At 38.5% G+C, this 15,212-nt stretch overlaps 1 protein-coding gene across 10 annotated transcripts in view; it reads right to left on the bottom strand.

Annotated features, from left to right (window-relative positions):
* The window catches only part of RGS6 (regulator of G protein signaling 6), a 450,793-nt gene that overhangs the window by 137,679 nt on the left and 297,902 nt on the right, over nt 1-15,212 (bottom strand). For all 10 annotated transcript variants that reach the window (XM_016118653.2, XM_016118651.2, XM_016118656.2 and 7 more), the window contains exon 3: nt 6,180-6,279. In XM_016118653.2, the coding sequence (XP_015974139.2) occupies nt 6,180-6,279 (100 nt within the window). The remainder of the gene's footprint in view (nt 1-6,179; nt 6,280-15,212) is intronic.

The raw sequence follows: 15,212 nt of genomic DNA, 5'->3' as shown, positions 1-15,212 counted from the left end.
ATGCTAATTGAAAATAAATTATGTTTATATACTACTAATTAATTTAATTCATCACAAATGTAAGAGTAATAAGATTACTTAGAATATCTGAAATGTGTATTAAACTACATTGAGATCTGGACAAATAAGATTTTTGTTATAGCATTATTACACAACTTTAGCTGACTACTCATTGAGCAATTATACCACAAAGGTACATGTCAGTGCAATTTGCTTTCAGAATTAATACTATAATTTATATTTTCCCCTAAAATTTTGGAATAAAACTATTTGTAAACTTGTACCTGTTTCTTTTTTCAATTAGTAACACCTCAATTTTCTAAGACATCATGTATCCTCCTATTTTCTTCATGCTACAATGTGTTCAGTGCAGTTTTAGCACTCTATTAGTTCTCAATGGCTGTTGGAACAAATCACCACAAACTCTGTGGCTTAAAACAACAGAAATGTATTCAATCACAGACTAGAGGTCAGAAGTCTAGGCCCAAATCAAGATGTCTGCAGGGCCATACTCCCTCTAGAAGCCCTGGGAGAGTGTCGGTTGGCTGCTGACATTCCTTAGCTTATGGTCACATGACTCTAATTTCTACCTCTGTGGTCACATGGCCTTCTTCTCTTTTGTCTGTGTCAAATCTTTAACTTTCTTTTATAAGGATACATATGGTTGCAAGAATCCAGGATAATCTCGCCATCTCAAAATCCTTAATCACAATGCAAAGACCCTTTATCAAAGTAAGATAAACTTTTCAAATTTCAAGAGTTAGGACCTGATAATTTGAGGGATCACCATTCAGCATACTGTAGGCACCCAACAAATTATCTCCTTCTTGAGTCCTTTTTTTTTTTTTAAGGTCATTTTCCTCTCAATGATGCAGAAACAGAGGAGAGTAACAAAGACAAAGAATGTTGACTAATTTGGGGTAACTCTCAGGTTTCTTATTCTAGTTCTCTTGTCTTCTCAACTGGGAGTTTCACAATTTAAGAAGAAATTGATGGCCTGGATTAATTCAGGTGTAGATTCAGTTAGAACATCTAGAAGACTAAATAGAAAGCACTAACTTCTCAGGCCTTCACATATATCCTGTGAAGAACCACAGAAGATCAGAGCCAGAATGGATTACAAATACTGTTTAATTCAAACCTATTAAATAACAAATGAAGAAACTAAGGCCAAGAGAGACTGGTGACCAGCTCCAAAGTCACACATATACCAGCTCAAGTCACACTAACAGAGTGCGGCCCTAAACTCCTTCACCCAAACTGCATTGCCAAGAAGCCATAAGGAAAATACTTTTAAATGTTTCTATCAATGTAAAGCCATTAAAAATAAGTATGTAGACTATGAAAAGAGGTAAAAATGTACACATGAAAGAATACGCATGCATACATATACCTAGCATATCATCTGAATATTATTTGTATAATAAAAATTCATAAGAAAGAGGTAGGTATGTTTTTAATCAAATTAATTCCTCTATTTTTTGTGAGAAAGAGGCTGAATTGGGACTAATGGGTCGAAACTACAAGGAAGTGGGTAAGTTTCGGTTTATTAAAAGGAAGAAGTTTCTACAGGTAAAAGCTGTCTAAAAGTGGAATAAGAGAAGATGACATCCAACATTAGAAGTTATTAAAACAGAGGCTGCAGAACAATTTGTGGCAATATGGTTGTTGTACTGATTCCTAAATTCAGACAAGCTGTATTAGATAATGTCAGCAGATGCTGAAAATAGGGGGTTCTGAGCTCAGGCCCATGGGGATGTCCCAAGGTCTATATTTTGAACAAACTACTCGAGTGATTCTCATGTTCAGAGGGTATGTATCAGACAACTGTAAGGAGCTGTTCCAATTCAAGAGTCTATATTTTTTTACATGAGGTAATGGAAACAGCATTGCAATAGTACTGAGGAATCCAGATTCTATTTTGGTTCTGTCCTTAACAAGCTGCATGAGTTTTGAACACATTACATCATGTCTCTGGGACTCAATTTTCCTGTCTGCAGGAGTAAGTGAGACTAGATGTATCTTATGTCTCTTACATGTTAGAAATTTGTGTTTCTGAGGGTGGCCTGGAAGAAACGAATCTTCAAAGTCCCTGGAAATTTCTTCATGACATTCAGGTGATGGAGAATTATCCTTGAAAAACTATTGATGACAGATGGGCAAGGCCATGCTACCTGGCTGGTTTCCTGGAGTTGGCAGGCAATCGGCCCAGGATACGTCTATCACATGTAGGACAGGCGGCGAGTGGCTAGGGCTGGCAGGCTGGAAGTTGCAGACTCAGAAACCTCACCATCTTGGCTCCAACTACCACCTTTATTACTTACTATTCAAAAAGAAGGCCTATCCACTGGAATCAGTGACATGAGAAGTGGTGGGTATTTCTTGACCTTCCACCTTACAAATTAAATTTATTTGGTGAATTCCTACAGGACCCATATAGCGCCTGGACAAAAAGTACTTATTTGGATCATTTTTGTTGAAAATAAAACCTTTTCCCATTACATTCTCTTCTTTGCCTTCTGGCATTTAAATATCTGAGCTAATGTTATTGGTCAGATTTTTATCGATAATTAATATTTAATTAAAAGAAATTTAGTAAATTTAAATAAATTTAATAAAAATGAAGATAGTCTTTATTGATCTAAATAGGAGCTTGTTGTCCACTACTTCTTGTGTCCTTGATTCTGACTGATAGGCACCAACATATTAGGAAGCCCATAAACAGAAGCATCACAACGCCTGCTTCGAAGGGACCTATCTGAAAGAAAAAACATCCACACTGATCTTTTTGGGTCATTGGGTACCAGGGGTCTCTTTGATGTCACCTGTGAATTCTAGAAAACTTTCTTTATTTCAATTATTTGCTCTTCTTACAACTCTATCTTCCTCTCACCCCTACTCTCATTCCTCACAAATTCTTTTTGTCAAAGTCCATATTCCCCAGGTCTATATTTTTTCCCCTTTATTTCAATGTGGGTTTTTTTCCCCTTTGGTGAATATAGCCTTGTTCAGAGAACTTTTCCTTATATTCTAAAGCCTTCAGTTGGAGTTTCTCACCCAGACTCACTCATTCGATTCATTACAATGTACACGTCTGCATATTTCTTTGCATTAGTGTACTTATTTGGCATAAGTCATTAACGCTTCCTCTTTTTTCTTTTTTGTCTTCACCTTTTGTTTTGTTTTGTTTTTTACTTTTGGGACAATTTGTATAAATTGGTGACATTTTCAACTCAGCATGATAGCTGGACAGTACAGAGATGGGCTTTGCAGTAGAGCTACTTCCTGTAGATTAATGTTATCCTCATTTTTCTAATTAAATGTTTAATAAGTCTCTAAAACATACCTAAAATAGATCTTCTGATTTCTCATGCTTCAGTTAAACCAACCAACCAACCCACAAACCAACCAGTAAATCTCCTGTCCCATTCACAGTCTTCCTCATTAAAGCTGATGGCAATTTCATTCTTCTAGTTGCTCAAGCCCCAAAGTGTGGAGTTATTATGGACTCCTTTCTCTTTTTTTTCATATTCTACATATGATCTATCCCCAAATACTATTCTGCCTTTGAACTTGAATTGGAGTCTGACCCCTTCACATATCATCAATGCTGAGCACCTAGTCTGAATCATCATTTTTATAAGTTTCCTATCGAGTGCTTAACCTGCCAACTCCCCAGAGTATGCAGAATGCAACAGAGTGATCCTGTTGAAACATAAGTCAGGGTATGTCACCCCATGCTCAAAGTCTTCTAGTGGCCTTATAATGGCCAAGAGACTACATGATCTAGCTCACCATTATCACTCTGACTTCATCTCTATTATCAATTCTTTTCTTCATTTTATTCCAGGGCCTTCCTCTTAGTTCCTCGACACATCAGAAACATGCCTGCCTTGGAGACTTAGCATTTGCTTCTGGAATACTCTTTCAAGATCCATATGATTAAATCGCTCATCTCCTTTCTATCTTTACTCAAATGATCTTGGCAAGTTTTTGCTTGGCTACCCATTTTGAAATTGCAACACGTCTATCCCCTCTTCATACTTTATTTTTTCCCCTTGGCCTTTATCACGACCTAAAATACTGCAAATTTTCTTATTTATTTTGTTGTCTCCTCTATTAGAATCTAAATTCCACAGGAGCAGAAATTTCAATCTGTTTTATTTACTTCTGAATCCCCAGTGCCCAACAATGCTTAAAAAATAGTAAACACCAATAAATATTTGTTGAATCAATGACCAAGCATGTTAGAAACAGATGGAACTTCTACAAGTAAAAATAAAAGAATAAATTAAACACCTAAAACCTGGATTAAAGAGAAAATTAGTTTTCAGAAACAGTATAACAAAGAGATACATGCCATGGCTCATCTTATGAAACTGGCATAAATTTGATAGTCAAACCAGCAAGGAAAGTAAGTAAGAAAATGACAGACAAATCTTGCTTATGAAAATAGATACGAAAATCCTAAATAACATTTTATCAAAGCAAAATTCAGAAATGTCCGAAAACATCATAGCCAATATTATGGTATAATTACATTTATATAAATTTCAAAATGAGTGAACACTAATAATATACTAACAATATAAGTATCTTTCATTATCCGAGTCTACTTGGTACTTGAGTCCAAAGAGTGACAATCTGAATAATCAGTTGGGATATTTATGAAAACCTCAACTGAACATATGTTTTTAAGGTGATGTGAGGAAATATTGACTCCTTCCCTCTCCCTTTGGTGTGCGGGTCTATGAATTTTGATCTATGTGTAGATTTATATCTCTACCACCACAAACAGGACAGAGAACAGTTCTACCACCTCCTAAAATTTTCTCATACTATTCCTTTGTAGTCACACTCTCCCCTAACTCCCAATTTCTGGCAACCACTGATCCATTCGCCATCACCGTAGTTTTGTTTGTTTGTTTTTTAGAATGTCATATAAATGGGATCATATGGTGTGTAACCTTTTGAGACTGGCTTCCCTCATTCAGAAAAAAATGACTTTGAGACTCATCCAAGTTGGTGCATATATAAATAGTTCACTCCTTTTTATTGCTGAATGTGGACGGAGCACTATTTGTTTGCTCATTCACCCATCAAAGGACATGTGGGTTGTTTCCAGTCTTTGGAGAGGATGACTAAAGTTGCTATAAATACAAGTTTTTGTCTGAACACAAGTTTTCATGTCTCTTTGGGTTGGTGGGTCGTATGGTAAGAATATAATTAAATTTATAAGAAACTTTCATAGTAGCTGCATCATTTTAACTTCCTACCAGCAATGTGTGAGAGTTCCAGTTGCCCCATAGCCTCGTCATCATTTTGTACTGTCAGTAATTCTATAGGTTTGTGGTACAAACTGACTCCTTTTTGGATTTTAAAATTTGGAAGGCAATTAGCCACATTTTGACAATGGAAGAACCACTGAGAATTTGGATAGTAAGGGATACATCCCTATGTGGTAAACAAATTGATTAGTATAAGAGGAGATAGTGGTTACCTCTGGTGGAAAGGGAGGTAGATGCTATCTAGTAGGTCCACCAGTGGCTCTGAGATATTGATGATATATTGAATATGTGTTGTTTATAAAGCAGCATGGCTGGTATACGTGCCCTGTTTTATTATTATTATTGAAACTATATCTATGTGTTTGATGCATTTCACAATTAATTTTTAAAAAAATGTGTGAGCATACAAAAGATACAAAACCTCCCAAAGTAATGCAGAAAAGCATTTTAAAACCAATTCTTTCAGGAGATAAAGTACAGTGAGTTAGTTAAAAAATTTAAAAGCATTTTGTAGAAATTGAACATAAGACTTTCTTAAAGCTTGTTTAAAACTAAAATAATTTCTTTAATATGTCTGTGCTTGTGTACATCCTGTGAGCCAAATTGCTGATGGGCTAGTCAGTTTATTAATGAGCTTGTTATTTCCCAGAAGCCTCAACCTATACACAGAGGGCTGCTCATGGTAAGACCATCCTTAATGGTCAGCAAAGGCTACCTTCTTCCTAGAAGGACCAGATCTCAACTTCAAGAACCATGTTAAAGAACTAAACTTAAAGAATCATCTTTTCTCTTCACAAATTCCTAGACATCTCCCAGGTCACAATCAAGGCTACACAACTATTCAGCAACCTTTCCCTGTAGCCACGAAAACCTTGTAAGGAGAACACTGACCTGTGACGACACTGGGGATTTTGGAGAGGAAGCTCTTGACTGTTCTGATGGGCACACCCCCTGTCTTGTCATCTTGCATCTTTGTAATGATGTCTTCAATCTGAAAGAGGTTAGAGAAAAGAAGTGTTATTGTCTCCCACAAAGTAATAATAAATGGCACCTTTATAAACAGCCAAAATTGTGGGAACATGGATGTCGACAGTAGATATCAAGAAAAGCCTCCACCTGGTCAGTCAACAAACACGTGGATTACATGCTGGGGATGGGGAATTTAGGGGGTTACATACAAATGCAAAAAGCATGGTCTGTAAGGAACAGTCTCCTGTTCAACAAGGTAAGGAGAAATATCTTAGGATTTTTGATGGAAGCCAACATGTAATTCAATATGTATATGGTGAAATTCCTCCTTTTTTTCCAAATTGGGCTTATATATAGGTTGAATGTATAAAATTTCCATATTCAACCTAAAAAATAGTGATTTTAATAGTTTAATCAAATATATTAACCTGCTGACATTATGAAGTATAGGCAGGGCTGCCTTTGGAACCAGAGGAAGATCCAGCCAGAGTCACATAGGAGAAAACAACTATAAATCAAGACGTAGAAAGCTCTGATCTGGGGAAGCTAAGAGGACAAGTCTCAGTGTTGTGAGTGGTGGTATGAAAGTGGTCACTTTAGCCAGGGCTAAGATGGAGTAAGGGCAGGATCCTCTCCTTTGGATTAAGGAAGACCACACTATCAGGAGAAAGATCATGGTGGGCTGTGACCTGGAGCCAGGTGAAATCTTATTGATGAAATAAGATACTATGTACATACAGTGAAAATAGAACAGAAAGCAGGTGGACTACCAAGGATGTAGGTGCCTAAATTGGGAAACCTATTTGCGGCTAAGAATTTACAAGCCAGAGGTAATTTCCTGGGCAGAAATCTCCAGAATAGAATACAGAAGAATTTGTAACAAGGACATAGGTCTTTTTGTTTGGGGAGTGGATGGGTTGGGGGGGTAGGTGAAACTGAAAAAGGGGAGAAGATAATGTTTAGTTTTCTCAGGCATTTTGTTCCCATAAGCAATAGAACATCTTTGAAACACCAGAATGGGTTTCCTGAGCGCTTCCATAATAAATTCACATTATTTTCATTCTAGAAATTTAAAACTGTAGCTCACCTAGTCTAACACACTAGTAATATAATTTGAGGGTAAGCGAGTTTCTCAAAGTTATATGACTAACAACTTGTTTGAAAGAAAGTGGTAACTTGCTAGAGATGAAGTTAAGATATGGCATAACAATAATAATTAATATACGATAGGTAATATATTAAGAATTGATTATGTGTTAGGTACTATTCTAATTACTGTATATATATTAACCTATGTAATCCCCATTATTACTTTAGAAACTAGATTCCACTATTATTATCCTCATTTTCAGATAAAGAAACTAAGATGCAGTGAGGCGTATCAATGAGGGTAGACTAGATTAAGTTGTGGTAACAAATAACCCTCAAAATCATTATGGCTTAATAAAACCAAGTTTCTTTCTTTCTCATGCTACAAGTCTATCCCAGGTCACCAGGGACACTCTGCCAAAGATAGTTACTCTGAGACCCAGGCTAATGAAGCAGCTACCATCTTGAATATTGCTGGTTGTTGCACTAGAGAGACAAGAGAAGATTTTGGAGAATCTTGCACTAATTATTAAATGTTATAGCCCAGAAGTTACATAAAACAGAGTTGCTCAAAATTCTTTGGCCAGAACTAGTTACATGGCACCACCCAACCACGAAGGGGTCCAGTCTTCTGGGTGCCAGGAGGTGAGGGGAACTGATCATGTGTGAGTAGCATCAACGACCATCACAGGGATTAAACCACCTGCCCAAGGTCACACAGCTATGCAGTTGTGGATATGAGTTTTTACCCAGCTTTAGAACCTTGAGTTTAGGCTACTAATCCCTGGGCAGCTCTGCCACCTAAAAAGATTCCCAGAAAACCAGCCAAGTAGTGAGACTATCCTCCCCTAAATATTTCTGGGTTTCCTTGAGAAGTGCTAATAGTGAGAAAGAATCTTAAGCTCCTGACACCTTAGGCAGTGGATGAATATATTATGCTAGAAAAAGCGGTCATTCTCTGAAGATCTTCATTCTGTTAAATGACGGAGAAGGATTTTCATCTACATTCATGCTAATAATCTTAGCCAGTGCTCTGCCTTCTGTCCTCTAAACTCAACCCAATGATTCAGAGTAGTTTAAATATTACTGATATTCAAGAAGAGTTATGCCTAGAAAAATGGACATATTTTCAAAGTAATCTATGCTTTTGATCTAGTGTGCTATCTGAAACCAGACATATAAGTTACATTGCTGCTTTTTGTGAAATGGCCTGAAAATAATGGGGAATCAGAGGGAAGCCGGTATTTCAATTCAGTTAGACCCCTGACATCATTAGACAGTAATAATTTTCTCTGATGTGAGCTGGATTTAAAGACTGGCTGTGCACAGGAAGTCTCCATTATTCTCTTCTCCTCTGCTCTGTTTAGTTGCTTCAGCATACCACTGAATCATTATTATTATAATCATTACTATTATTATTATTATACACATTTTTGGGTGTATAACATTATAATTCGACATCTGTGTAAACTACATAATGATCACGTAAGACCTATCTTCTCATGTTGGCCTACAATGTACCAAGATGTATATCATTCATCAGCTAGATCAAAAGGACAATCCCCTTATCCGACCAAAAGGGGTTATATTTCAGCAATAGTTTATAGTATCACAGGTGTGGAAGAATGTTTCATTGGTCCCCAAATTTTGACTCCTCCACAGTAATAAAATATACCCAAATCTAGGCCCCGGGCTCATGGTGGGCAGAGAGTCTGCCCCTTGACTTTTGGGCTTAGTCATGTGACTTGCTTGGCTAATGGGATGTTATTGACATGATGTGAAACAGAGGCTTTTATTGTACCTGTCTGGTCAGGTTTACCCTCTTCTTTTGCCCTCCTGCATCAGATAGTTGTTCCAAGGAAGGTGAGAGACATCTGGAGCAGAAGGGACCCAACCTATAGTTCTATCGGTCAAACCTCAGTTGACCCACCGACCCATGAGTGAGGAATAAATGCTTATTGTCATATGCCACTGAGTTTGGGGAGGTTTGCTATGCAGCAAAATTATGGCTGTAGCTGACTGATACAACGAAGCTCTGAAAAAATGCATTTATCAAAATTTGCTAAAGTCACAATAAACATCTGGTAATGAATATCAATGAATCTTACAGGTGGGGTGTCCCAGAATGCAACTTTTTAAGAATACAGAAATTCCACCTGTATTATCTACTTAAAAATTCTTAGGGTTTATACTACTCCATAGCCCATGCCATTGTTATGTCAGGCAAATTTGTGAGAACTGAGTTTGATTCTGGAGCACAGTCCACTGCAATATCAGCTAATAATACTGTCTCTGAAATCTTTTTGTCATGGTTTCTGGAGAAATGCTAAGAGCACAGACCTACCAAAAAGTCAAAAGTGGGCTCCGAGGAGCTCATATAAATTATAAAGATAAACATTTTCAGAATATCTACATTAGAGCAATATTGTCCTAGGTATTTTCAATAAATTATCTAATTTACTTCTCATTCTCAAAAGATATTTAATAAAGATGTTGAAATTGAGGCTCAGGAAAGTTAAGTGATTTATCCAAGGACACATAGCTAGTAAGTGGCAAAACCAGGATTCTTATCTAAGTTTTCAATGCCCAAGCTCTGTCTATCCAATCTAAGATTTATCTTTTTGTCCTCAACCAGTGCCTGCCAACATGCTTTTCAGATATTGGCACTTAATACTGTTTACACTGAAGGGAAAGTTTAGCTTAGTCCTAAGGGGGTAGAGGAGGAAACAGAGAAATTGATCCAGATAATCAGATTATCAACCATCTCAGGATTGATTTTGGCCCAGTGACTGCTGATGTCTTGCTCCTCAGTGTTCTCTCTCTTTGTCCCAAGGGCTTGGTTAGATTTATCTTTTCCTGATAGAGCACATCTCCTGGGTGGGGAGCAGGGAGATGGGAAGGTGCACTCTTACAGTTTGATTGTTCATTTTCGTCTAACTTCTGACACCTTTTGTTCCTGAAGAACGACATCGATTCCCTGACATCCTTCAATATGAAGTTCTGTGTCATTAGGGAGCGTGTCAGACCTAAGTTTCACTGTGCCAGTCAATTAGCAGGTGGCCCTTATCTGACAGCCAAGCGATGCAGAGAAACCACTGGCCAGCTCGGCTGGTTCTGCCTGGATGGGTCACAGTACCCGGGATGCTCTTCTCCAAGGAGCTCAACACTCAACACTGACATGCAGGTAAACAGTCTTCTAAACAGCAGGAAAAATGGAAATAATTACACCATAGGGTGGAGTTTCTTTAAAAAGATGGATACTATGAGAGGGTAGACATGATTCACCGAAATAGCCCTGGGATGTAAGAGAGAGTGAGGAGAAGCAATCCTCTCTTTCCAAGCTGAAGCCACAGCAGGACAGTGGAAGAACACTGGTTTGAGGCCCAAGAGAAGTGACCGCCTCAGCTTCATTGACTTGCTGTGTTGACCTTGGGCAAGTTACTTAACCTCTCAGTACTTCACGTCCCTCGTCGCCACAGCGATAGAGACTTGTCTATCTAAAACAAGAGAGTTGTCTGACTTGACGAATGCAAAGCTGTGTCTGCAAGGAAAGGGTAGACAAGCAATCTGGCCTAGGGGTCCCAGTTCTCTATATTGCCCATCTTCCAGGTGGATTCATGCAGAAAGCTTCCCTGTGCTAACAGGTGCAAGGTGGGGGAATGGTGCTGGGCAGGACCAGAGAGTTTTGATGTTTTGAGAAATCGTTTTGGACAAATGGCATCAGAAGCCAGACTGAGACACGATCCAAAGAGGCCCTGACACCACTCCTTTTTGACTCGCCCCATGCTTGCTCATCTCTGCTTGCACAGATGGCACTCCTAACAGAAATGACAAATGGCCAATATTAGTGTTGTTTGTTTAAATTAATTATCCAATGCACTAATTTATTTAGCCCTTCTAATTATTCCTCAGTGGAAGATTAAAAAACTTCAAGAACAGTCAAATTATGTTGCCATTATTTAAAAAAAAATCCACCACGCTTTTAGCAAAGATGGCAGAATATGCCACAGGCAGGCAGGTCTTTTTGGCTGAAAAGTGTTTCATCTTAGCTTTGAGATCAGTTGCTTATTTCTAGCTCCTAATGACTGTCACTTCAGCTCCTGCATTTCATTAAAGACCCCTTCTGTTTTAGTGTCTGCGAATGAGTGAAAATGATTTTTTGGACACACCTTATCAGCCCAGAGGCAGAAATAAGAGCTGGCAAATGACAATCATATTTCTTAATCCAAAACGTACATGCTTCACTGAGTATGCTCTGTCCCACATGTGTTCCATAAGATCAGGACATTTCTCAATGTTATTTTTAAAAACACAGCCATTCTCAACTTTTAAATGTATTCAGCTTCATTTATTGGGTTAGTGGACATTTACTGAACACCAGGCACTGTTTTAGTTTCTACAGTTATAAAAGTAGGTAGAAACCAGAATCTGTTCCCCTTCATCATGGACTAAAGGGTTACAGAAATATTCAGGGATCTAGGCTCACAGTGAAGGATGTGCTGGAGATAGCAGAGCCAAATATGGGCTCTAAAGAAGGTAGAAGGTGAAACACTAATGAATACCACTTTCCAAGGTCCTCTTCGTCCCTTCTCATTATACCATTCAGAAGACAGTGATTTATAGGAAGGAGGGGAATTTTGAGATTCTTTGTGTTAACTATGACAAAGATTAAAATGCCAGTTAATTTTTTTTTTAGTTAAACTTACTTTTGAATCACCGTAACGTCTAGAACACCTTTGATAGAAAGTTAAAGAAAACTCCAACCTCCAAACATGGAGGATTATTTTCCCCGTGTAACAAGCAATCTGCATGTGGGTGGCTGCTGGCATTACTGCAGTTACTTAATTTTATGTGAATCACCATCTTGGCCTTTCCCTTGTGGTTGCCAGATAGCTACCCTAACTCCATGCATTACTTTTATATTAAAGAAGAAAGGTACAAAGAAACGAGGAATATTGGTACAGCTGTACTTGTTCCTGTTATCTAGAAAAGCATATTCTTTCCCAGAAGATGTCAGCATATCTCTGCTCTAGTCTCATTGGCTAGGACATGGTCACATGGCTACGTGTAGTGCAAAGGAAGCTGGGAAAAGTATATTTAGTTTTTCCGGCCTCTAAATCACATGGAAGCATGATAAGAGGAGAATGGAAATGGAGTTGGCTTAACCAAATAACATTGTCTACCACGAAGACTGTATAGTAAAGAGCATTCATAAAAGATGGTTGGGCAGGCCTTGCTTCCTCTCTGATCTGTTCTCCACGCTGCAGCCTGTGTGATATTCTCAAAGGAAAAACTTGATCATTTAATTCCCTTGCTTAAAATCTATCTATGGTTTCTCAGTGCTTATTCTGGTATAAGCTCTTACAGGACCTGCTCTCTTTTCTCTACATAAATTATCACTGTACCGGTATTTTTCATTAGACTGCTTTACTCAACATTTAATTGTTATAGTAGCTGCTCGAGAAATATTTATTGAATGACTGCATCAACAAGTAAATAAATAAATAAGTGACATCAGTGGTATATTCTTAAAGAATTGTCTCTTAGCATTGAGTGGGATGCTTAATACATTAGGCTTAGGTTTGTTGACATCTATACATTTGGTATTTACATTTTTAAGATCTTTCTGCTTTGGAAATGGGTTAAATAAAGAGAAGTCTCAAGAATCCCTAAATTTTAGCAACAATCTTTAAGAAATTGCTCCACAGGCTCCTAAGTACCAGTTGATGACACCCAGGACAGTCCCAGGGCAGAAGGATGAAGCAGCATTATTTGTCTTCTGGAAGCTTATTTTTATGGTTCTAATATTATCATATGTAGTGTTTCATAAATTACTTTTATGGAAAACATTTTTCCCCATTTAAATGAAGAGAAAAGCCAGCAAGAATAACATTCCAGGTCAGTGAACAAATGGCTTCTTCGTGATACTTTAGGGAGATGACTTTCCCCTGAGCTGAGCTGGACTCGCCAGGCCTTAGAAGGTATCATCTCTCCGGTATAAGAATTTATTGTTTGCTTGGAAATATAAGCAGAGCAGTTTCTTTGGGCAAGTCACAGAATAAGAAATCTCTGACTGTAGATGGCCAGGTACGATGTAAATGAGGAAAATGAATACTGACCAAGGAAACACTCGAGCAATGAGCAATGTCGGAGAACCTAAAACCTCTTTGTTATAACCCCAAATTACTCTAAGTTGAGTGTGCCACCTGCTGCTTATTGGGAACCATCCCCTCTTAACAGATGATCACACTCATACTCAGGAAAGGTAAGCTGTCCAAGGCCAATTGAGTCAGTCGAATAATGAAATTATTGGTAGCAAACCCAGGCAATCTTGCTCCAGGACTGGCTCCCAGGATCACTACACCAGTTGTCAGGGTCCTTCCTGGGGAGGCCTCCATTTGCCTAATACTTTAGCTGAGTGGAAGAATATTTAGAAGATGGGGCCACATCCTATGTTGGAAAGTTTAATATACAGTGTGAAAGGCAGGAGACTAGTCCCCCCAAAAGATTCCCACATCCTAATTGCTGAAACCTGTGAATATGCTATTACATGGCAAAGGGACTTTGCAGATGTGATTAAGGCTAAGGACCTTGAGATGGAGTCATTGTTCTGGGTTAGCCAGGTGGAACTCAGTCTAATCGCATGAGTCCTTGAAAGATGAAGGTTTTTCCCAGTTGCAGTCAGAGAGAGATGTGACTATAGAAAAAGGTTCAGAGAGATGGGACTTTGCTGGATTTGAAGGAGGGAGAGTCCACAAGCTAAGGAATGTGGAAGGCTTCTAGCAGCCAGAAAACACAAGGAAATAGATTGTCCCCTAGAGCCTTTACAATGGCATGTAGTTCTGCTAACTCCTTGATTTTAGCCAAGAGAGACCCATTTCAGAGTTCCGACCTCCAGAACTGGAAGACACCCAATGTATGCTGTATTTAGCCATTAAACTTATGGTAATTTGTTATAGTAGTAATAGAAAGCTAATACATGCAGTGGCCCCTCTTTGTGAATAAATATTTGGAAAATCGGTATTCTGCATTGTTTCCAGAACAGATTAGTGTTTTCTCCTCCTGGGAATCAAGCTGGTAAATTTCCTCAGACTCTGCTGCTCTCTGTTCTTTCTGAATGGCTTCAGTCAAACCACTGGTAAACCAGGAATTGTGGTACTCTGCCTGGGGGGAGATGTCAGGGGTGATGACAAGAGAAATAGCTGTCTATAACTGAAGTAATTGCTTCCATGGCATTTTGAACGCTTCAGATTTTGGTCTACTTGGGACCAATTAGATGGGTGGCTCAGAGGTTACTTCCAAGAGCTCCTTAAATGGGTCACAGTAGTCCATTAATTAACTCCAACACCACATCCTACACATAGAAAAGCAAATATCCTTTTTTATTCCCCATCTCAAATTTTACCTTGCCACATTCTTCACCCTAGACCACCAAGGAGAATTGTGCAAAGTATACCATGTGGCAACATAGCTCGAATAACTAACTAGGCCAGAACCATAAAATGCCCCAGATTTGAACGTGAGGCCTTCCATATTGTCTCTACAGTAATATTCTAGTTTAACAGGTATATCATCATCCTCTTACTATCGGGAAAAAATCGACATCCTTGTTTCCAAGGAAAAACCGGTCCATCCAGTGTCCTGGAATATCACTGCAATTTTATTCCTGGAAAGGAGCCAGGAATGTGAGACCTTGTCCTGCTTCGACCCCAAGGACACCCTGGACTCTGGAATCACTTACCTTTTCTGGCGCACTTCCTTTCTGTCCTCAATGCCCTCTTCTACTCTAAGCTGAACAGCAGAACTGGCAACTAGAGTGAATTTTAGGGCTTGGAATAATTTATGTAAATTATCTCCTCTTCAAAA

This window comes from Rousettus aegyptiacus, unplaced genomic scaffold (genome assembly GCF_014176215.1).
Source record: "Rousettus aegyptiacus isolate mRouAeg1 unplaced genomic scaffold, mRouAeg1.p scaffold_m13_p_3, whole genome shotgun sequence".
Lineage (NCBI taxonomy): Eukaryota > Metazoa > Chordata > Mammalia > Chiroptera > Pteropodidae > Rousettus > Rousettus aegyptiacus.
The sequence above is the reverse complement of the archived record's forward strand: the minus strand, read 5'-3'. Positions and strand labels throughout refer to the sequence as shown.